Source organism: Diospyros lotus, chromosome 8, assembly GCF_014633365.1.
Source record: "Diospyros lotus cultivar Yz01 chromosome 8, ASM1463336v1, whole genome shotgun sequence".
Lineage (NCBI taxonomy): Eukaryota > Viridiplantae > Streptophyta > Magnoliopsida > Ericales > Ebenaceae > Diospyros > Diospyros lotus.
Genome location: NC_068345.1, coordinates 31,812,472 through 31,833,827, shown reverse-complemented (window position 1 = coordinate 31,833,827; position 21,356 = coordinate 31,812,472). Strand labels below are relative to the sequence as shown.

Below are 21,356 nucleotides of genomic sequence, written 5' to 3'. Positions count from 1 at the left end.
AACCACACAAACCCACCTCCCCTCCCCTTAAAAACCCTTCTCTGCCTATCCTTTTCCTCTGATTCCCACTCAATCGCGAAAACCCATCTTCCCAATGGCTAGTGTCACCTCCTCCGCCGTCGCCATCCCTTCCTTCACAGGCCTGAAGGCCGGCGCCTCAAGAGCCGCCGCCATCTCCACCGCCAAGGTGCCCGCCAGCTCGCTCCCAAGGGTCGGCGCCATCAAGGCTTCACTCAAGGAAGTCGGCGTCGCCGTCGCCGCGGGTGCGGCCAGCCTCATGCTGGCCAGCAACGCCATGGCCTTCGAGGTCCTGCTTGGCTCCGGAGATGGCGGCCTGGTCTTCGAGCCAAGCAGCTTCTCGGTGCCATCCGGCGAAAAGATTGTGTTCAAGAACAATGCTGGGTTCCCCCACAACGTGGTGTTCGACGAGGACGAGGTTCCCAGCGGCGTGGACGCTGCGAAGATCTCCATGCCGGAGGAAGAACTTCTGAATGCCCCCGGCGAAATCTACGCCGTGACATTGACCGAGAAAGGAACTTACGGCTTCTACTGTTCTCCTCACCAAGGAGCTGGAATGATTGGCAAGGTGACTGTCAACTAATTATCCTACTTTATGATTAGTTGAGGGATTGAAATCGAAATTACTTTTGTTTGTTTGTGTATGTTTTGGACTATGAGCCTATATATGGCCTGCACATCCTTCCTTTCTCATTTTCTGGACATTTTTCGCATTTATATGGTAAAGGTTCGCATTAATTAGTTTAATGCATCTGATTTTCTTTCCAAATGTTCTGGGAAATCAAATGTTCTATAGATATGTGATGAATAATTATATCACTAAATTATAAGCACGAGTTTATGGGGCATTAAACTTCGTCATTGAAGGAAAGTAATTAAATCCGGAGCACTATAGCAGGGCAAGGGCTTCAAATGTCAGTCTAATTATGCAAATGAAACTCATGTACGTTAGAACACTCGCATGACAGCCAGGTGACTCCTTAATTCATTCATAAAATTATATCTGACAAAATGTTTTATAATGGTGAATTAAGTGTTGATATTGCGTTTGTTGCTGTTTAAATATTTAGTACAAAAATTTTGCAGTATCAATTTACCGAGCATAAATGACAGCAAGCCTAGGTAGTAACGAAAATGCTGCCTTTTTTGTCACTGGAAATGGAAGGTTATTATAGATTCAAGTTGTGAAGAATAAATAAGGATAAAGCTGCATTAAAAAACACAATTCTCCCGTAGACCTTTTTAGAAGAGCAAGTCTCATGTGGTGGGATGTCATTTTGTTTACTCGACATGAAGGATAATTAATTACTTTTATATCAATATATAATTTCCATCTAGTGATATGTGTGTATATCATTACGATCACATTTATATTTCTGGTATAAAAATATACAGCATGAGGAGTCTCTTTGTCCCTCTTTTTAATTGTTTCGAAGAAGTGAAATTCTTTCATTCTCTTCTTCCCTAAAGAAGTTATGGGGTACAAGACATGTTATGAATCCATGAGACTTTACATGCAAAGTTTGTGAAGAATCCCATCTTTAAGACCTGTCAGCCCACCCTTGGCTTAAGCCACCCAGGATCATTTTGCCGCCTCTATTCCAGCACGAAGCACAGTTACGGCCAACTATATAAATGTATATATATTATATGTAAATGATTCTTAACTAGTGAAGAGGCTATGTAGTTAACGCGTCGGGGAGGTTTGTCCTAGCTCCAAGAATCTTTCCTCCAACATCCGGGAAACTCTCTTGTTTGGGTAAGGAACTGACCTTACCATTAACATCCACGTGAACCGGGTATTTGAGAAGGTGGCCATTCAAGGGAGTGAATTCCTCTGCTGTGAACCTCTTCCAGTTATCTTCAGCAATGTCATTGATGCTTCTCACACAATTCAAACTTTCGGGCTCCTTGAAGGTTTCATCGATCCTTCCTAGGTGCTCCGCCCAGAGTGACATTCTGTATCCATATACCTGTAGTTGAATACAAATGAGATTTCCATTGCCCACTAATTGCTGGTAAAACAACTATGTGCAGCAGCCATACATTTTCCAGTAACAGGCAATTAACAATTGTACAGACAAGTGAGTTTGAGCCATCCTTAAGAATTTAAATCATTGGCCTTCGCTGATCTTTGTTGTTCAGTTATTCCTTCTATAATCTTTTCTCAAATGTGCAAACTCAGTTTTTCCAAACCAAAGTCAAAGAAGGAGAATTAGAATACCAACCTGGCCGTGTGGATGTTTTTTCTTTTTAGCCCACGTTTGATGGGGTTGATATGCGCCCATGGCTATCTCAGTGTCCCTTGAACCAGCCATAGATCGTTGGTTGATATTGGCAGACCCCAAAATCACATACTCGTCATCTACTATCATACCCTTAGCATGTACGTAAATCATAAACCGTCCAAATTTTTGTGATGCCGAAACCTGAAAGTTTGGTTTGAAAAACATAGTTCCATGTTCTGAATATAAATCTGTAAATGCCAAAATTTCATATCTGCCTATTCTTTCACAGCATTACTTCGAGAGCGTATTTCAGTTATTCAAGACTACTAAGTATGCAGCTTGCAACTTACTGGATCAATCAAATACTTTGCAGAAATTTAGTAATGAGCTACCCTGCCATATGCATAGAGCCATAAACCAAACAAAATCAACCAATCATTCAGGCTAACCATTTGAGGGAGACAGAGAAGAGTAAATGTAAACCAGAATGTGACAGCAGTGGTGGTGCATGGTGAAGACGTAGGTAGTTACAGGAATATCAATGAATTTCCCATTGATCCTGGCAGCTAGATGTAACTTTGGTGAAGACTATGATGTAAAATTCACCTGATGACAACAAGACTTGAGGGAAGAAAATATAAAAATAACAAGAGCCCACTCATTTTACAAGTGAGAACAAGAGCCTACCCTAAAATTTTGAATTGATATTTGAGCACAAGAGTATTATTTTTAGTTGAAACCAGATATGCAAGTACCAAGTTCAGGGGGAATTGTATCTGAAGATCTTTCCTCATTCTCCTTATTTCTTTTTTACCCTTTTTTGGTTATAGAATTCATTATAGCTGAAAACTTGTATCCTTTTCACTTCATATTTATCAACTTAATTAAAAGCCATCCTATATACTAGATATTGCAGATTTGAAGGACATAATAGTTTTGATATGTTTGGCCATCATTTGCAGGAGAATCAAGCTGTGAATGGAGTAGAAACTAGGTCCCCAACAATTAGTGGTCCAGATAATTAAACTTATGGAAAATGAGTGTTTGCTTAATTACCGAATCACCATTGGAGGAAGGTTGACCGCGTGAATTTGAATTTTCTTCGGAACATTCTTCACGATTTCCAAGGCAATAGAAATTTAGGTAGTCACTTGGATGCACGTCGTCAAGATGCATGGATTTCAGCTCTTGTGCAATAACCTCGTACATCATTTGCATAGTTTGTCCCTGCAAAACCATAGAGATAAAGTTAAACGAATGGTGCGCCACTGACATTATTAGCAGGACTTATATATTTAATGACATATCCATCTGAAACAAATATGACAGTTAAGGTTAGAACTGACTTTTTGCCAATCCTATTCTAAATTAAGATGAACTGCTATAAAATAAAAAGCATCTGTTTGCAGTGCTTATAGAAATGGTATAAGATCATTCACAATGCAAGAGTTGATACAACTTGGGCCGTACATTGTATTAAAATGTTCGCCAAGAGCATATTCCAAAAAGAAAAAGGTGACGAGTACTTTTTCCCAAATTTCTGGACTTTTGACAATCGTCAATATTTTCTTTTTGTTCTTTTTCTTTTTGCTGCATTAAATTTTAGCGCCCTAAAATTGCATTAGGCATTTATCTATGCTTTGATCAATCTCCTCACATGCTAAATATCTTAAAGATTTGTACCTGCCAAAACAAAATCTCTTGAACAGAGGCAGATGATGGAACACCCTCTGGCCACATTGGGATGACAATATAAACTGCAAACCTTTCTTTTGCTCTAATCTTGCTAGCAATCTTCAGTGCCAACTCCATCGGGATTAGATTATCAGCACCTTTCATAAATAAGAGATTTAATGTTATAAATCTCCGAAGGAAATTATAAAAAGAAGTGGTAACAATGGATGTGTTTAATAGTTTCTAAAGAATGAAGCAAGATTAACTGTTTAAATGGAAAACAAGATTTGCACATCTGCCGTGGACCATATTTCTGCATTTTTATAGTATTTGAAACAGTTAATTCAACAACTATGAAACTAGTTCTACGTGTGGACAATGATGGATGTAAATGCAGAGGCCTCTAGTGCTACACAAAAATGTGCTTATAGCAGGTAACTGTCGTTTGAGCAATCAATATGAGCTGTGCAAGGTAACATTTACAAGTTCTTTTGGATAATGTGCCAAACCTGCATCCTTGTAAGATGGCCATGCATATGAAGATCCAAGAAAATATTGATTCTCAATGTATATAAAATGCTGCGCCGCTCTTATTGCCTGAACATATGCTGTTTGGATGCTCCTGTCTATCACTAGATTTTTAGCACAGACTAGATTCTGCAATAGAAACAATTTTACAAGTACAATATGTTATGAACGTTGAATAGAATAAATGAACCTAATAGCATTTAGAATTGTGCTAACTTGACAATTGAAAAGATCAGGGTTTAGAACGTAAACTGAAAAAACCTGAGCCTCTGCTGCATGAACTTGTTTAGGAAAACCTTTCAAAGAACCTGAATCTATAGATCGAAAAACCTGTTAACGGTGAAACAATGAACCGAAATTGAGTATTCTGATATTTGTGTCAGATTGAATCTTTGTTTTAGGCAAGTTGAGCTATTAGTTAACCTGAACATGCCAGTTTTCAGGATCATCTTCACTGGAAACCCACATCGCAGGATCATCAGTTGGAGTGGATGAGGAAGGACTAAGTATCCATGATATCCGTTCTATCTTTATTAAAGCATCATCATTCCAATGAGAAATTTTCTTGAAATGTCGTCCAAACTCTGACCATTTCTTTGCTTTTTTCCACCTCTGTTCAAAGTTTTTGAGGACATCATATGCAGCAGGTCCTTCAATTTTACAATGCAAATCATGCCACGGTTGCCTTGGAGCCTTAGTTCCTGCCTATTACAACAAATAAAATGAGAGACAATATACCAGCTGGAAAGAAGCACTGGCCTATTCTTCAAGGAAGGCAGAATATCAGCATAACATATTGAGAACTAGTTTCAGATAATATATATGTGCAACTTATTCAGTTGTTATGACGTGTGCATATAAGTTTAATGAGGAATATTATACCCCGTTTTGAGTAATTACAGCCTTCACACCTAACTTTATGATCAGCAGCAGCAGTAGCTGTTCTCATCATCTATCTAACGATCATAATGTTAGTTGCTCAAACATTCATAACAGAGAACATAGCAAGATTCATTCCCAAAGACTTGAAAGCACTCAGGGAGATCATGAATAAATCATAATAGGCAGTTCTAATCCTATCTAATCGGGCATATTCCTTGCAGGAACCTGCTTTCCACTGTACCACCACCTGACAATTAATCACAACTGGCATTGCAATTTGACCTAATATGGCATAGGTGGAACAAATACTTACAGAAAATGTTGGATTATGATAATCATCCTGAAATACAGTGCCAAGATCACGAAATAGTCGATGCTCTGGGGTATCATAGCGACCATCACAAAGGTCCAGACCTCCTATAAAAGCACTTATCTTCCGGTTATTTCCATGGCCTTGTGTATCCACAATAACACATTTCTGATGGTGCGTATAAAGAGTTCCAACAACCTGGAAGTTGGATGCACAACGATATGAGGATACTTTTAAGGGATATAATCTTTTATTGGTGAAAGTGAAGTCGTTAATGTTTTTCGTAGTGAAGTCGTTAATGTTTTCGTGTGTGTGCAGATTTTTCCAGTGAAGTAATTCCATTATGTAAGCAGGATTTCTTTGTCCTGCATATATCACATTGAGAGACACAGGATAAGTAGCCTGAGGGTGAGGTTATGCTGTGAACTTGAGGCATTGAAATCTGAAGTTGATCATGTATGCTTCGCATATCCAGAAAACCTCATTCAGATGGAAATTGTTACATAGGTTATCCAACTAAGCACGAGAAGCTATTTTCATATGCATGTTAGAGATCATCACCTTCCTAAAGGTTAAGACAGTAAAAAAAAAAGAAAAAAAAAATACTACCACCATAAGAAAGCCTTCTGAAGGAGTATGGCAGCAGGGTATATCAACAGAAGTGAGAGAGGAGAGAAATTGGATAATTACATAATACAACTGACAATTTCGCTCTTCCCTAAGAGCTAGTAGTTTGGTAATTAAAAGTTTGCAATCATATATCTTGAAGGTTCCAAATGATGAGGAAACTAAGGCTTTAAGCCGTTCTAAATGCCAAGACTGAACCCTGCCACCCATTCTATAGCTTGTTGAGCCATATTCTCAAGTAAAAATTTGCAGAAGTTCATAGTTCACCAAAACCACCAAGATAGAATCTGATAAGGTACTATATTCTAACTTCTAATGCAACAAGGAAACAATCTTGATGAGAGAAGTTGTCGAGATCTTTGATATTATATCTCACAGCAGTAGTTAGTAAAGTGCCAAATCCAAGAAAACAGAGAAGGAATAACACTAAACAGACATCAATCTTGTGGACTTCCTACTCCATCTTGGGTTACTTTGTTTTCTGGTTGGAGGAAGACATAAAAGCATCATCAACCCCCGGCCCCCTTCAAATGTGGGCACGTGCTGCATTTTGTTGTTCACGGTATCCTTTCACTATAATGAACCTCAACTTGATATAATATTTAAACAAAGAAATTTGATAAGCAAACAGGGAGGAAAAACTTTGCCAACTACAATTGTACCCAGAAGACATGTATGCCATTATTTAGCCATTTGAAGCGGTGATAGCAGATGCAGACGTTTATAGCTCCATAGGAGTTGAAACCCGATTATGTAATATCAAAGCAAGCATTTTGTTGAGACCATTTAATTTGATACTTCACTAGAAAGCAAATCAATTACTGAACCACAGGGTGAAGCTTGCCTGTTGCTTGAAAATACTGAGCTTATTGCTTGCATATCGAGGTGACAACACACAATTGACAGAAGAGTGCTTGAAAAACTTCCGAGTTTCTTCATCATGAGTTTGCATTACTCCTGCCTGCACACAGCATCTTGCAATTAACATGGAGAATAACTAAGCTCAACTAACATCAATAAAAAATAAAATGGACTACTTTAATCAAGGGCAACGCCACTTGAATTGTGCACTAAGTTGGAGGCAGCATTTTTACCCCCCACAAACTTGCACCTGAAGAAAGAAGCTCTTCACATGAAAACAAGCCCCAATAAAGAATGTCTAATACAAGGTCAAACCAAGAATACATGACTCAGATTAACTACACCAAGCTTTAATTCGATTAGGTGGGTTCAACTACATAATCCTAGCCTCCTAGATCACCAATCTTTAGAATCCGCATTAAGAAAACCCGACTATAGGCTGCCTAACACGACTCTGATCTTTCATCTAGGTTGATAAGGAGTAATACCTTCAATATTAGAAGTGTTTAGGTGATCATTTAGTTTACAGACAAATTGTTCCACAGTATGTTCAAGTTAGTCATTACTAACCAAATGATTAACTACTACTTTTCTTTTTCTTTTCCTTACTTTTTCCTTTTGGTGATAAGTATAGACAACTTTTTTGTAACAAGAGTTTTTTTGTTTTTGTTTTTAAAGCGGAAAACATGAGTACTTTCAGGTCATAAAAATATTATGGTCATTATAACTAGGGTTCCTATTATTGTTGAATATTTGTTTATTTGCTTCAACTTTTAGGAGCGAACAGAATAAATACAAAGTCTCAATCTGGAGAGAATCAGCAAAATATGAGGTTCTTGCCAAAAAAAAAAAAAAAAATGACATTTCCCATTCCTTGTCTGTCTAAATATGTTGAAATGCTTATCTGGGAGATACTAATAAAAAGTCTAAGACTCTATGATCATTTTTTTTTTACCAGTGTCCACTCAACAATTAAAAAATATAATGTTTAGTCTTTAATGTGCAAAACGTCAAGATTCGATATCTCAATTATTAAAAATTATTACTTTAAGTCTTTACTATGATAGAATGTTAGCGCGTATATAAATGTGCCTGTTTTAGGGAGTGACATGCTACGTGAATGGTCAGTTGGCAGTATTTGAATAGACTGACTGATTTGTTGTGCTTTTTGAACAATTAAAAAATATAGTGTTTGATCCCTAATATACAAAAATGCTAAGAGTATGTATCTCAACTATTAAAAATTATTACAATCTTTACATTAATTGAGAGTAATCAAAGTTGTTATCTACGCCACATAAAACATAGATGTAGAAAAGAGAAAGTGACATGTTATAAAAAAGTCACGTCAGCGAGATACATCAAAATTTACCTTGATAGGAAAAGACCAAATTATTCACAACTTTAAAAAACCTTAAATCCCAACCATATAAATCTTTGGATCACTAACCCAAAAAAACGTTACCTTTTCCTATTCTCAATCATAAAATATAACAAAACTAATTTCCATCATGTCTTTTGGTGAACTTGATTCCATTGCTCTCTCTCTCTCTTTTATATCCTTTATCGTGTGTCAGGTACGGATTTAAAACAACAATTTTTAATAACTGAGATATATAATTTTAATATTTTACATATAAAGAACCAAATGACATATTTTTTAATTGTTGAGGGAGCACAACAAACCAATCAACTTATTCAAATATTACTAATGGATCATCCACGTGGCGTGTCACTTATAGAAACATGCACGTTCATACATGTACTAATGTTTCGTTATGATAAATACTTAAAACAAATATTTAAATAGTCAAGATACTGAATGTTGATACTCTGTATATAAAAAATTAAATGTTATATTTTTTAATTTTTGACGATATGTATTAAGCCTTTTCTTCCTCAACAAATTAAAATAAATATATCATCTGTTATAAATAAATATAATAATTTACACCGAGCAAGTCACATCTCATACCAGAATAATTTTCTTTTCATAAAGTTGTACTTATTGCCTTTAATCACAAAAGTAGAAGATATTAAATTGAAGGACCGTGATAGGTGTGGGCCGCCCGAAAATGTGGGCCGAAGAGATGCACTGACTGGGTAAAATTCCCATTCTACCCTTGCTTGGGTTGTGATATCTCTTCAGCTCTAATTTTCGGGCCACTTATCAGTATTCTAATTGAAAGGATATTTGTAATGTTTTCTATTTCCAAAAAAATTCTGTACACTTTCGAAGTGTTCAATGTCTTAGAAACTCCCGCTAAATGCTACACAAACTGACTAAATTGAAGGATTACAAATTTTCTCACCGTGTATGTAACTTGCTCGTAGTTATCACTTAACGAAAGGGGTGCTATGGAAAGTTCAGATAATTTCTTTAAATTTATGGCAATTGCTTCTGGAAATATCTGGTTTACCAAATATAAGTCGGCAGAAGCAACAAAAATGTCGTTCTCATAAAACTACAGCAGAATTTTCATAAACTGACCGTACCGTAAAGCTTATCACTAGCTGATTTTAACATCTTATTTATACAAGAAGACGCAATTAGCACTAAACACCACATAAAGCTGCCCAAGGGTTTATACTATTTCAAGACCCTGTAAGTATCAACTTCTAATATTCTTTTGCCAAAATCCTTCCCTTAAGTAGCTTAAATCCAACCTACAAACTGAACTTTCACCATGTTAAATTACAAAATGATCTGAACGGAAATCTTAATGATACATGTTTTCCCTTCAACAAATAAGCTTACTCTTCTCCTGATACTTCAGTTAACAGTATATGATGCAAATAGACTGGCTAATTTCATTAGTTTTTACAAGTAAACTAATAGAAATTAATGCGGAATTCAAATGGTTATATCATGTGCACATAAAGTTGGGAAAATTTGAGCTGATTTAGTCAGAAAAAGATATTAAATTTGGCAAATTAATAAAACATTTGGTAAAGCTAGATCTAATAATCTAACCAAAAGCACAGATATACAAATCATCACAATTTCGCTGCCATGAAAATGCCTAACTAACTAGTAATGCATTCAGCAAATGGTGCCCCTTCATTCATAAAAGGAAAACAGAAAGTTGCATTTACGGAGCAAGAATAAGGCCAGATTAGTACCGTATTAATGAAGAACTTGCTATGGGAAGTCTTGTCGTCCCAAACCAACAAAAGAACTCGAACCCCTTCTTCCGACTTATACTTGAGCAAATCTCCCAGGATGAGATTCCCGCCACTCGGCAACGGCTTGCTCGGCTCCCTAACCAGCCTCACCTTATGGTAAATTGACCAGCCCACTATATACACCAAATGATGTGCCTCTAGTATTGCATGGCATATATCTTCCCAGCATTTCTCGTTTCTGAACACCATTTCATCATCCAATTCAATCTTCGGAAGCATATCATCCGGAACATGCGCGTCCTGATATAGAGTCACAGAACCGCCGTGTCTCACCGGAAAATAGCTCTGTTTAACCTCGAAACGGGCGGGATCGTCCGAGATCCAGTGATTATTGTACGCAGGATTGTCTTCGCATTGCGTAAACTTCATCTGGAGGTGGACGGCGGCGTTCGGCTTCGGCGGCTTGCCACAGGCTCCGATGATGGGAAACCAATCATCGATGAGCTCGCCGGACTTGATTCTCTGAGCCGGCACGGAGGCGACGCCGATCAGATCGGCGCCGAACACGTCGTTGTCCTTGACGTAGAACTCCACGTGCGTGACCGGATGAGCGAGAGGGACCTTGAAATGCTCGTTCCACATCGGATTTTGGTTGTTGGAGATGACGCGCGTGCGAGCCACCGTGGCTCCCCTTAGGCAGACCGTTACATAAGGATCGCTCGTAATGATCTTGCTGTGGTGGTGGTGGGGCTGATGTTTCTTCCGGCCGGCGAAAGGTTTCCGGCAGGCCTCCAAGACGCTGAAGCAGCGTCGGAGGCGCTCCGTCATCAAGTCCATGTTCGGCAAGCTCCGAGCTCCTATGATCGTCAGATCGAGATCGCCGTGAAGATAAATCACCTCCTCCTCCTGCTCATAATGATTACTTTCCTCCATTTTCATAATCTAATTATCCACCACAGCGTGGCTTCACAATCACGTACAAATTCGAAATCGAAAAAAAAAAAAAAAAAAACAAAACCGTATGTAGAACGACCGAATGGTTTAATCGTTCGATAGGTGTTCGATGAAATGCGTGAAGAGACACGAGGCTTGGGCGTGGCCTGAGCAAATGCGCAACCGTTACGACTTTGGAAAATGGGGGTTGGTTCCGTTGGTTTCTCCGCCGTGGCCCAACGGCTACGAGGCGGTAATTCAACGCAGAACAGAAAAGGATGAAATTGAAGATGCGATGAGATAATCTGGTGTTCCTCTCTCCCTCCTGCAATTATTGTGCTGACACGTGGACCAAGAATCCGTCGGATCCAAGTGATGATCCGATCGGGAATTTTCATTCCTTTCTTTAAGATACGATAATGAAAGAAGCCAATTTTACATACGCCATCTTGTTCTTTTAAGGCATCGTTTGGGGATGAATTCTTTTCTTTACGTTTTTCTTTGTTATCGTTTCTTTAAAACTACCCAATTAATGTATTTTTAAACCAAATTCTTTAAAACAAACTTTTTTATTCTGCTAAAAAAATCTTCGAGTCTCAATCGTTCGTAATGCTGTATATTTAATGCAAGGATTTCACTGAAGAAGAGACTTGCAGAGTGTGGGCACCTCTGATTTGCTCTCTGATATTTGTTTTGTGTTTTCGATGACTAAACAAGTTGGAATAATTACTATATAAAATATAGTTCTTTCGACAGATGGAAAGTACGTAGTTGGCTTCCAAGAAAGTTTAGTTGGGGAAGCATTCACTTTCGCAAATCAGTTTTAATATTATCTTTTTGAATCTCAACCCCAAAACAAGAAAACAGGTCTAATGGATCCATCCAAATTAGCGAATCTTTTCTCGATTGGGTTATCTATGAATTGACAGTTGAAACCAATTGCCTTGCTAGTTAATATTTATCATTTCAACCAACGTCTATGTCTATATCCTGGAAATAATTGAATTTGGAAGTGTTGTTAATTATCTGTTATCTGCTGCAAAGAAAACCTGTGCATGACTATGCGTAGTGAAAGCAACACATTCACATTAACTAATACAGACATTGAATCAGAACAAAAAGGAAAATAAAAAATTACAGCTAATACCGACAGGTTCTAGATTATGGAATACAACAGGTATTCATATTCCCAGTGATAAAAAAATACAGGCATCTTATAATTAGTTAAATGCCAACAGACTGCATCCTATGCTACCATCATCGGGCGCTTTTTCATGCTCAGTGTACTCCTGAAATTGGGGAACTTTGGCGTGTCGACGGGTTGAACTAACTTGGAAAACTAACTGCATTTAAGTATTTCTTATGAACAAGAGGCTTGAATAACTAAGGAGTTTGCACCGATCGACACAAATATGCAATGCCAACAAGGAAAAAGCTTCTGATTTGAGCAGATGAAGGATGAATCTACTCTTCATTAGCAGAAGTCAAGGCTCCATGCAGTTGCAATTGCCAAATTTGGAGTTTGAAACCGGAGGAGCTGACCTTATCATTAAGCCCTGAACCAGCGCTATCACCTGCACAACCATCGAATCCACAATCCAAGAAAAAAAGGGACACTGTTGATAATTATGCTTTAGTTGCTGACTCATCCATGAGTTTAGGTGGTTGTTATTTTTTCTTTTGTCCCAGATTTTTTAGGAGTTTGTTATGTGCTTATCAAGTCAAGTTTAGTTGCATAAATTTAGCTTTGTGTTGAAAGACTATAGCTGATTATGGGAGAATTTGTAGCAGGTTTTCAGGATTAGCAGTTAATTTAGTTACAAATCTCTTGTATTTAAGTTTTGGTGGATTTAATAAAAACTATGTGAGTGATTTTAGCTTCTTATCAGTTTCAACATTGGTATTGGAGCTAGTCATATCTTGAGGGACCTTGTGAGTGTAAAAATGCAATTTGAGACATCCTTTATAGCTGCAACACCTCCTGTGTTCGAGGGAGAAAACTAGCGAATGCTGTAAGGATGGAAGTCTACTTGAAAGCCAATGATCTTTGGGAAACAGTGGAAGAGGACTACGAAGTTCCACCTTTACTAGAGAATCCAATAATGGCATAGATCATAACTCACAAAGAAAAGAAGCAGAAGAAATCCAAGGGAAAAGCTTGCCTTTTTATAGCAATTTCATCAACTATCTTTACCAAGATTATGACTCTCAAGTCAGCAAAGGCAATTTGGGATTTTCTCAAGAAAGAGTATGAGGGAAATGAGAAGATCAAAGGGATGTAAATGCTGAACCTAATTAGAGAGTTTGAGATGCAAAGAATGAAAGACTCAGAAACCGTGCAAGAGTATTCTGATAAGCTTCTTTGCATAGCAAATAAGGTAAGGGTACTTGGTGGTGAGTTTCTTGACTCTAGAATAGTTCAAAAGATTCTGGTTACTCTTTCAGAACATTTTGAATCAACAATTTATGCTTTGGAGAACTAAAAGGATTTGTCCAGCATTTCTTTGGCAGAATTGTTGAATGCTTTTCAGGCACAAGAGCAGAGAAGACTTATGAGGCAAGAAGAAGCTGTTGAAGGGGCTTTACAGGCCAAATTGCAGATCAAGGGCAAGAAGAAGCAGGGGAAGAAAGGAAATGTTGATCAGCCTTGCAATTCAATCACACCTGGGGGAGCAGACAAATCAAATTATCCACCATGCCAGCACTATGAAAAAAAAGGTTATTCTCCTTTTAAGTGTTGGAGGAGACCTGAAGTGAAGTGTCACAAATGCTAGAAATTAGGTCATATTGCTAAGATCTGCAAGAACAAAACTCAACAGCAGTAGGCAGGTGCACAAGTAACAGATCAACAAGAGCAAGAGCAGGAACAATTGTTTGTAGCTACCTGTTTTTCCATTGTTAGCTCTGGAGAATGTTGGTTGGTGGACAGTGGTTGTACTAATCACATAACAGATGATGAGGAGTTGTTTCAGGAACTAAGCAAGTCAACTACCACCTAAGCTTATACCTAATGTTTATTATGTTCCTGATATTAATAAAAATCTTTTAAGTGTTGGACAACTACTTGAAAAAGGATACAAAGTCCTATTTGAAAATAAGATGTGTTTGATAAAGGATGTAGAGGGAAATGAACTGTTTCGAGTAAAGATGAAGAACAAAAGTTTCTCTTTGGATCTTATGAAAGAGGAACATGATGCCTACAATATTTTAGAACAAACAATTGAGTTATAGCATAAGAGGTTGGGACATTTCAATCAAGCAGCACTATTGTTGATGAGGACAAAAGAAATGGTGCAGGGATTGCCACCTTTGGTTGAGCATTTACCAAGTTGTAGAGCTTGCCAATTTGGTAAGCAAACAAGGTTGTCGTCTCCACAACAGGCTTGGAAGGCAACAAAAAAATTGCATCTCATTCACACTGATTTGAGTGGACCAAAGATTGAACCATCACTGAAAAGGAGTGGATATTATATAGCTTTCATTGATGATTTTACAAGGATAAGCTAGATTTATTTTCTCAGGTTTAAGTCTGAAGTTGCAGGTATTTTTTAGAGATTCAAGACTTGGATTGAGAATCAGAGTAGATGCAAGATCAAAGCGATTCGATCTGACAATGGGACATAGTACATCTCAAACCAGTTTACTCAGTTTTGTGAAGAGGCTGGTATAGAGCATCAATTCACTACTCCTTACTTTCCATAGAAAAATGGAGTAAGTGAAAGGAAAAACAAAACTATTGGTGAGATGGTGAGGTGCCTCCTTCATGAGAAGGATCTTTCTGAAAGTTTTTGGGCAGAGGCAGCTAGCACTACTATATTTCTCCTCAACAGACTGCTTACAAAGGCAGTAGAAGGAAAAACACCATATGAGTCTTGGTTTGACAGTAAGCCTCAAGTTATGAATCTTAAGGTGTTTGGTTATCTTTGTTTTACTTATATTCCATAGGTAAAGAGGGATAAACCGGACAAGAAGGCAGAACCTGCTATTTTCATTGGCTATAGCTCACAATCAAAGGCATATAGAGTCTTTCAACCTGAGATTGGAAAGATTCTAATAAGCAGGGATGTTCATTTTGTTGACGATGAGAAATGGTGTTGGAAAAAAAATGAAGCAAAGAAAACTATTCTACCTGAGCTAATTCCGAATGAAATTTTGGTGATCCACCAGTTAGAGGAACCAGATTTCTCACTAATATTTACCAAAGATGCAGTGTTGCAATATTAGTACCAGCAACTTTCAGTGAAGCGAAAAATGACCCCAAATGGAAGGATGCAATGAAGGAGGAGATGTCAATGATAGAGAAAAATCAAACATGGGAGTTGGTAGACAGACCTCAAAATAGAAATGTGATTGGTGTGAAGTGGGTTTTTAGAACCAAGTTGAATGCAGATGGCTCCATCAATAAACATAAGGCTATGTTAGTAGTTAAAGGCTTTGCACAAGTATCAGGAGTTGATTTTTCATAAACTTTTGCTCCTGTTGCAAGGCTAGACACTAGTAGATTGCTTTTGGCCATGGCAGGTCAAAAACAATTGAAGGTATGCCAATTAGATGTCAAATCTACCTTCCTAAATGGCTACATGCAAGAGGAGATTTTTGTTGAACAACTAGAAGGCTTTGCAAAGAAGGGGCATGAGGATAAAGTATGTCTACTGAAAAGGGAATTGTATGGTTTAAAACAAACCTCTAGGGTTTGGTACAACAAAATTGACGACTATCTCAAAGAGTTTGGGTTTGCTAAAAGTCTAAGTGAATCCACATTATATGCTAAGAGTTCGAATGCTGACATCTTGATTGTGTCCCTATATGTTGATGATCTTTTAGTAACAGGAAGCAATGTCAAGCTTGTTGAAGAGTTTAAAGAAGATATGGGGAAGGTTTTTGAGATGACAGACCTTGGAATGATGACCTACTTCCTTGGAATGGAGGTTAAACAAGATCAGCAAGGAATCTTTGTGAGCCAACAAAAATATGCTAAGGAGATTCTAAGGAAGTTTAAGTTGGAAGATTCCAAACCCATGGCCACTCCTATGAATAAAAAGGAAAAGTTATGCAAAGAAGATGGAGCTGAGAAAGCTGATGAACATAGCTACAAAAGTCTGATAGGCTGCCTAATGTACTTGTCTGTAACACGTCCTGATATTTTTCAGGCGATCAATGTTTTATCTAGGTTCCTGCATTGTGCAAAAGAGTCTTATCTCAAGGCTATTAAGCGTGTGCTAAGGTATGTCAAGGGAACTCTAGATTATGGAATTCAATACAGTCATAATTAGGAGCTCAAGCTGCTAGGGTATATTGATTCAGATTGGGGAAGATCTGTGGATGACATGAAGAGTATTTCTAGGTATTGTTTCACACTTGGTTCAGAGATTTTCTCATGGTGCTCAAAGAAGCAAGATATAGTTGCATAGTTTACTGCTGAAGTTGAGTTCATAGCAACTACAACAACAGTGAATCAAGCTTTGTGGCTAAGAAAGCTTCTAGTTGATTTACAGCTAGAACAAAAGGAGAGGACATAGATTTATATTGACAATTAAGCAACCATATCTATCTCAAATGACCCAGTGTTTCTTGGAAAGACAAAACATTTCAATATTAAACTTTATTTCATTCGAGAAGTGCAAAAGCTAGAAGAAGTTATTCTGCTACATTGCAGAACTAATGATTAGTTAGCTGATATCTTCACTAAAGCTTTGCCCAGGGACAAATTTGAAACTCTAAGGGCTAGGCTTGGTGTATGAAGTCACCAAAGCAAGGAGGAGTGTTGATAATTATGCTTTAGTTGTTGACACATCCATGAGTTTAGGAGGTTGTTATTTTTTCTTTTCTTATAGATTTTTTAGGAGTTTGTTATGTGCTTATCAAGTCAAGTTTAGTTGCATAAATTTAGCTTTCTGTTGAAAGACTATAGTTGATTATGGGAGAATTTGTAGCAAATTTTCAGATTAGTAGCTGATTTAGTTACAAATCTCTTATATTTAAGCTTTGATGGATTTAATAAAAACTGTACGAGTGATTTCGACTTCTCATCAGTTTCAACAGACACAAATAAGTCACATGGGCATACATATTACCTATACCTAGAACAGAGGCATGTGCTCCCATGCACATTTAAATTAGCATGCTAGCGCCAGTTATGCGTGTCTGGATGGTGGCCGGTGAGCAGAAACCATAGATCTCATGCCCACAAGCAGATTTAAATAGGCATGCTAGCGCCAGTAGCAGTAATGGGGGCCTACATGGTGCCACATGAGCAGAAACCATGGATCAGGATCACATGTGCAATTTGATGGTGTGGCTATCTGCAGTCACACTCACAGATGTCCAATACCCTTAACAAGCCCTAGCATTCCCACTGTGCACAAGGTCTAATGGATCCATCCAAATTAGCGAATATTTTCTCGATTGGGTTATCCACGAATTGATAGTTGAAAGCAATTGCCTTGCTAGTTAATATTTATCATTTCAACCAAGTTCTATATCCCGGAAATAATTGAATTTGGAAGTATTAGTTAATTATCTGTTATTGATTTATGATTCAAAATAAATTGATATATTTTATATATATTTGAATTTCATTTGATTTGCATTTCATGTTGCATTTGGTTTATATATTATGTTATGAGGTCGGTTATTTTTAAGCCAATGATCATCATATTGGAAACTCTCAATCAAGTGGCTGCCATCATTTTCTCTTTTATATATAAGTCTTTCTTGGCATTTCAATTGATATTGTTTTTACGCCCATAAATAAAAACAAGAACAAAAGAGAGAAACTCTCGAACAAAAGCAAAACTCGACGATCGGGATGGAGAAGAACGCAAGGTAAATTCGATTTCTATAGACAAGGTCTAATGGATCCACTCTCACACATTAGGGCAAGAGAAAAAAACAAAAAACAAAAGGGAGAACAAACAAACGAAGAAGGAACCAAAACAAAATGCTTCAAGTTTGAATGGTTTCGAGGTTGTTGCATTTTTTAAATTTGATCAAATGCTCTACTGGTTGGCCTTGCATCGTGATAGTGACACCTTATCCTGGAGCAGTTTACTTTTTATATGGGAGCTTTCCTAAGGAAATTTGGTTTCTTAAGGAAATTTTTTTAAGGTGACATTGACACCTTATCCTGGAGCTTTAACTTAAGTGGTTTCTTCTCGATTGGGTTATCCATGAATTGACAGTTGAAACCAATTGCCTTGCTAGTTAATATTTATCATTTCAACCAACGTCTATATCCAAAAAGAATTGTGTTGTGTCATATGTAAGACTAAAAAAGTTGGAAAATCCAAAATAATTTTTTAGATAAAGTGCATTAACTTTTATATATGGGGAGTCCTACACAAACAGATAAACTACATAACTTTGACATTCAAAAATTCCTTCAGATAGTTCAAGAAAAAATAAATAATTATCCATAAAAAATTCTTAATTTTAAAAGAATTTCAAAATATTTAAATAAACAATCATCTATAAAAAAATTATATATAAAAAAAAAGATAAACGTTATTTATAAGAGATAAACGCTATCTATAACAATTCTAAATCCAATCGAATTAGGAAAAATTAGGATAAATGTTATCTATAAGAATCTTAGTCCTAATTTGAGTTGCAATCGAGTTGAGCCTTGATAAGTTCGACTCGGGCTTAGCATACCTGAACTCAGGCTCAAGCTCAGTTAACAAGAACCGAGCTCGGGCTCGCCACCACTAATTGCAAAGGAACATTTCAAAAAAATGAAAATGACAAAACACAAAACTTCGCATCTCTGCATCTGCGCAACAATTTAATTTTCATAGAAAATAAAATCTTTTTCTTTACAGAACAACAACTTAAGCAAGTTAGTGGCTGCAAGCTTAAAAAAGAATCACTCCACTACAAAATTTCAGAATTGGAAAGAGACACACACACACATAAATACAAAGAGAAATGGAGAACGACCTAGATACGAAGAATGGAGATAACAACATTGCAAAAAACAAATGAAAGGAAAGTAGGCAGTAGAGGAAGAGCTTCGAACTAAAATGGCGGTGGCCGGGTGAGTGATGTATTTGACGAACAGATGGATTGAATCGGTAGGACATGGCTAGGGCTTGCATCATTGGAGAATGCATTGTAGCAAAACTGCAGACTGTGGTCATTCACCAAAGAAAATGGATTGCTGTAGAAGAAGAGCAACGAGAACGGAAGGTCAAAAGAGAAAAAGATAGGAGAGAGAGGAAGAGGAAGAGGTTTCTCAATCCATGATCAATATGAGCTAGAAGCTTCCTTCGTAACTCCCATAACTTTTTCGCATGGCTCCTTTCCATGCCTCTCATAGGGAACCTCAAAGTAATTCTATTTATCATATTCCATCCATATCCCAATTCCATTCATTTAATATCCCTTTGTGTCATTGATATTGATATAATGGCATTAGCACCCAAGATGGGGTGAATAAAAATTATTTAACAAAACGTTGAATGCTTTTTGATTCCAGCTTAATTTTTCAATGAACTGATTTTGGATAACCACACATAAAACTTGTGATAGCTTGATTGTATAAGAAAATAAGAAAAATAAATCAATAAGTAGGAGGACACATGATTTATAGTGTTTCGGCCTTCCAAGCCTAATCCACTACCTTACTTGACAACTAAGGATTTTCAAATCACTTTACTAATCAAAAACCCTCTACTTAGACAAGTAGGTTCTTTAGTCTGCGACTATTAATATTACAATCCCTCCTACAACCGTAGGACCTCTAGCCAAGCTAGGTAAACTGTAATGAATACAACGACAATAAATCTAAGAGTTAAAAACTCTTAATACAAACCCTCTCTACAATAAATGCGAGATTGTTAATGAATGAAACAATTGAATGCAAAGTCTAGAAATGAAAAACAAGAGAGAGTACAAATTGAAAGTGTGATTACAAAGTGAATGCTCCGTAGTTGATAGTAATAAATGGTTCTCTAAAAGCTTCAACATGTCTTCAACCATCTATATATAGTTGATGGTGGAAAAATCCAAAAATCGAGCCGTTGGGATGGTTGGTCGAGCATTTAATGCAATAAAAACTAATTTTATGATTTCTGCAAAAGAGACTTAGTCGACAGATAAAAATAGTTAGTCGACAGAATCAAGCAAAATAACAAGTTTAGTCGACAGGCAAAATAACCTGGTTGACCAATTCATAAAAATAACATAACACTTAGTCAACCAAGACATAAATAAGCATGGCACTTAGTCGACTAAATCTATTCTTCTGTCAACAGACTAAAAGAGTTAGTCGACCAAATCAGCACATAAACACTGTTAGTCAATAAAACTTATAGCTTAGTTGACCAAGTCAAAAACATGCATGCTGTTGGTCGACAGAGCCTATAGCTTAGTTGACCAAATCAAGTTTTAAAATTAATTTTACAATATTGAGCATACTGTTAGTCGACCAATTTATATTTTATCAATAGATGCATAATAATCTTGAAACCTTGTTAACTAGTTAATAGACTTGTTTTGTTTTAGGTTTGAAATATTTTGAGATATTTCAAAAACAAGTTAAACCAATTTAATTTGAGTTTTTGATTCAAATAAACCCTTTAGATTTAAAATATCCCACCTTCATTTCTTTTTGAGATACTTCATAAAATTGATTTTTGAAAGCATAGTATACATTTAATACATGAATTCCATATTCAATGAAAATTATATTATTTGTCATTATCAAAACTATTTTGATTACAAGAGTAAAATATCAAATATAACTGATGTCATTTCTAGTTTATCTCTTTATATGAAAAGTTTAAAAATCATCATATAATAATATAGAAATTGCAATAGAAAAGAAAAAAAGGGGGTTTGTGATGATTCTTAAATCTTTTCTACTAGGTAATCTAGTATCCTGATGCATGAAAATAATTAATTTCGATTATTGTGGTCGGACTCTATTATGGATTTCTAATCATATTTTTCATAGGGCCTCTTATCTCTTTCTTCTTTGGGCTTAGGTTATGAAAAAAGTAATCGAGAAGAAGGTATCAGTAACAACTGGTTTAGGGTTTGGAGAGAGAGAAAGAGAGCAGAAACATGGGTTTCTTGGTGTGTTGTTCTTTGCCGCGGGGGGGGAGGGGATGGGGTTATTACATACATTTATAATAATATATTTGTAAATATATAATTTAATAAATATA

At 36.8% G+C, this 21,356-nt stretch overlaps 3 protein-coding genes across 5 annotated transcripts in view; 1 reads left to right on the top strand and 2 right to left on the bottom strand.

Annotated features, from left to right (window-relative positions):
- LOC127808465 (plastocyanin-like) lies at nt 1-765 on the top strand. The gene has a single exon (XM_052347026.1). It carries the CDS (start codon nt 95-97, stop codon nt 599-601), a length of 507 nt encoding a protein of 168 aa, XP_052202986.1. The 5' UTR covers nt 1-94; the 3' UTR covers nt 602-765.
- A 643-nt stretch (nt 766-1,408) lies between these two features.
- On the bottom strand, nt 1,409-11,623 carry LOC127808456 (phospholipase D delta-like). 3 transcript variants are annotated; one of them, XM_052347004.1, is made up of 10 exons: nt 10,252-11,618; nt 7,112-7,228; nt 5,644-5,838; nt 4,872-5,153; nt 4,701-4,778; nt 4,430-4,577; nt 3,930-4,078; nt 3,303-3,473; nt 2,247-2,447; nt 1,409-1,991 (listed from the first exon to the last, which is right to left on the bottom strand). In XM_052347004.1, exons 1-10 carry the CDS (start codon nt 11,191-11,193, stop codon nt 1,698-1,700), a joined length of 2,577 nt encoding a protein of 858 aa, XP_052202964.1. In that variant the 5' UTR covers nt 11,194-11,618; the 3' UTR covers nt 1,409-1,697. The 3 variants fall into 3 exon arrangements, with proteins under 3 accessions (XP_052202964.1, XP_052202965.1, XP_052202967.1); XM_052347005.1 differs by having other exon boundaries at nt 4,710-4,778; nt 10,252-11,617; XM_052347007.1 differs by lacking the exon at nt 5,644-5,838 and having other exon boundaries at nt 10,252-11,623.
- A 757-nt stretch (nt 11,624-12,380) lies between these two features.
- Nucleotides 12,381-21,356, bottom strand: part of LOC127808461 (uncharacterized) — a 68,983-nt gene continuing 60,007 nt past the window's right edge. The window contains exon 15 of the mRNA XM_052347018.1: nt 12,381-12,729. Coding sequence (XP_052202978.1) covers nt 12,672-12,729 — 58 coding nt within the window. The 3' untranslated portion in view covers nt 12,381-12,671. The remainder of the gene's footprint in view (nt 12,730-21,356) is intronic.

Coding starts and splice junctions, on each gene's coding strand:
- LOC127808456 (XM_052347004.1), bottom strand. CDS start 11,193: ATGAAAATGGAGGAAAGTAATCATTATGAGCAGGAGGAGGAGGTGATT. Junction 4,779..4,871: donor CTGAAAACTGGCATGTTCAG/GTTAACTAATAG, acceptor CACCGTTAACAG/GTTTTTCGATCTATAGATTC. Junction 2,448..3,302: donor CTTCCTCCAATGGTGATTCG/GTAATTAAGCAA, acceptor CCAAACTTTCAG/GTTTCGGCATCACAAAAATT.
- LOC127808465 (XM_052347026.1), top strand. CDS start 95: ATGGCTAGTGTCACCTCCTCCGCCGTCGCCATCCCTTCCTTCACAGGC.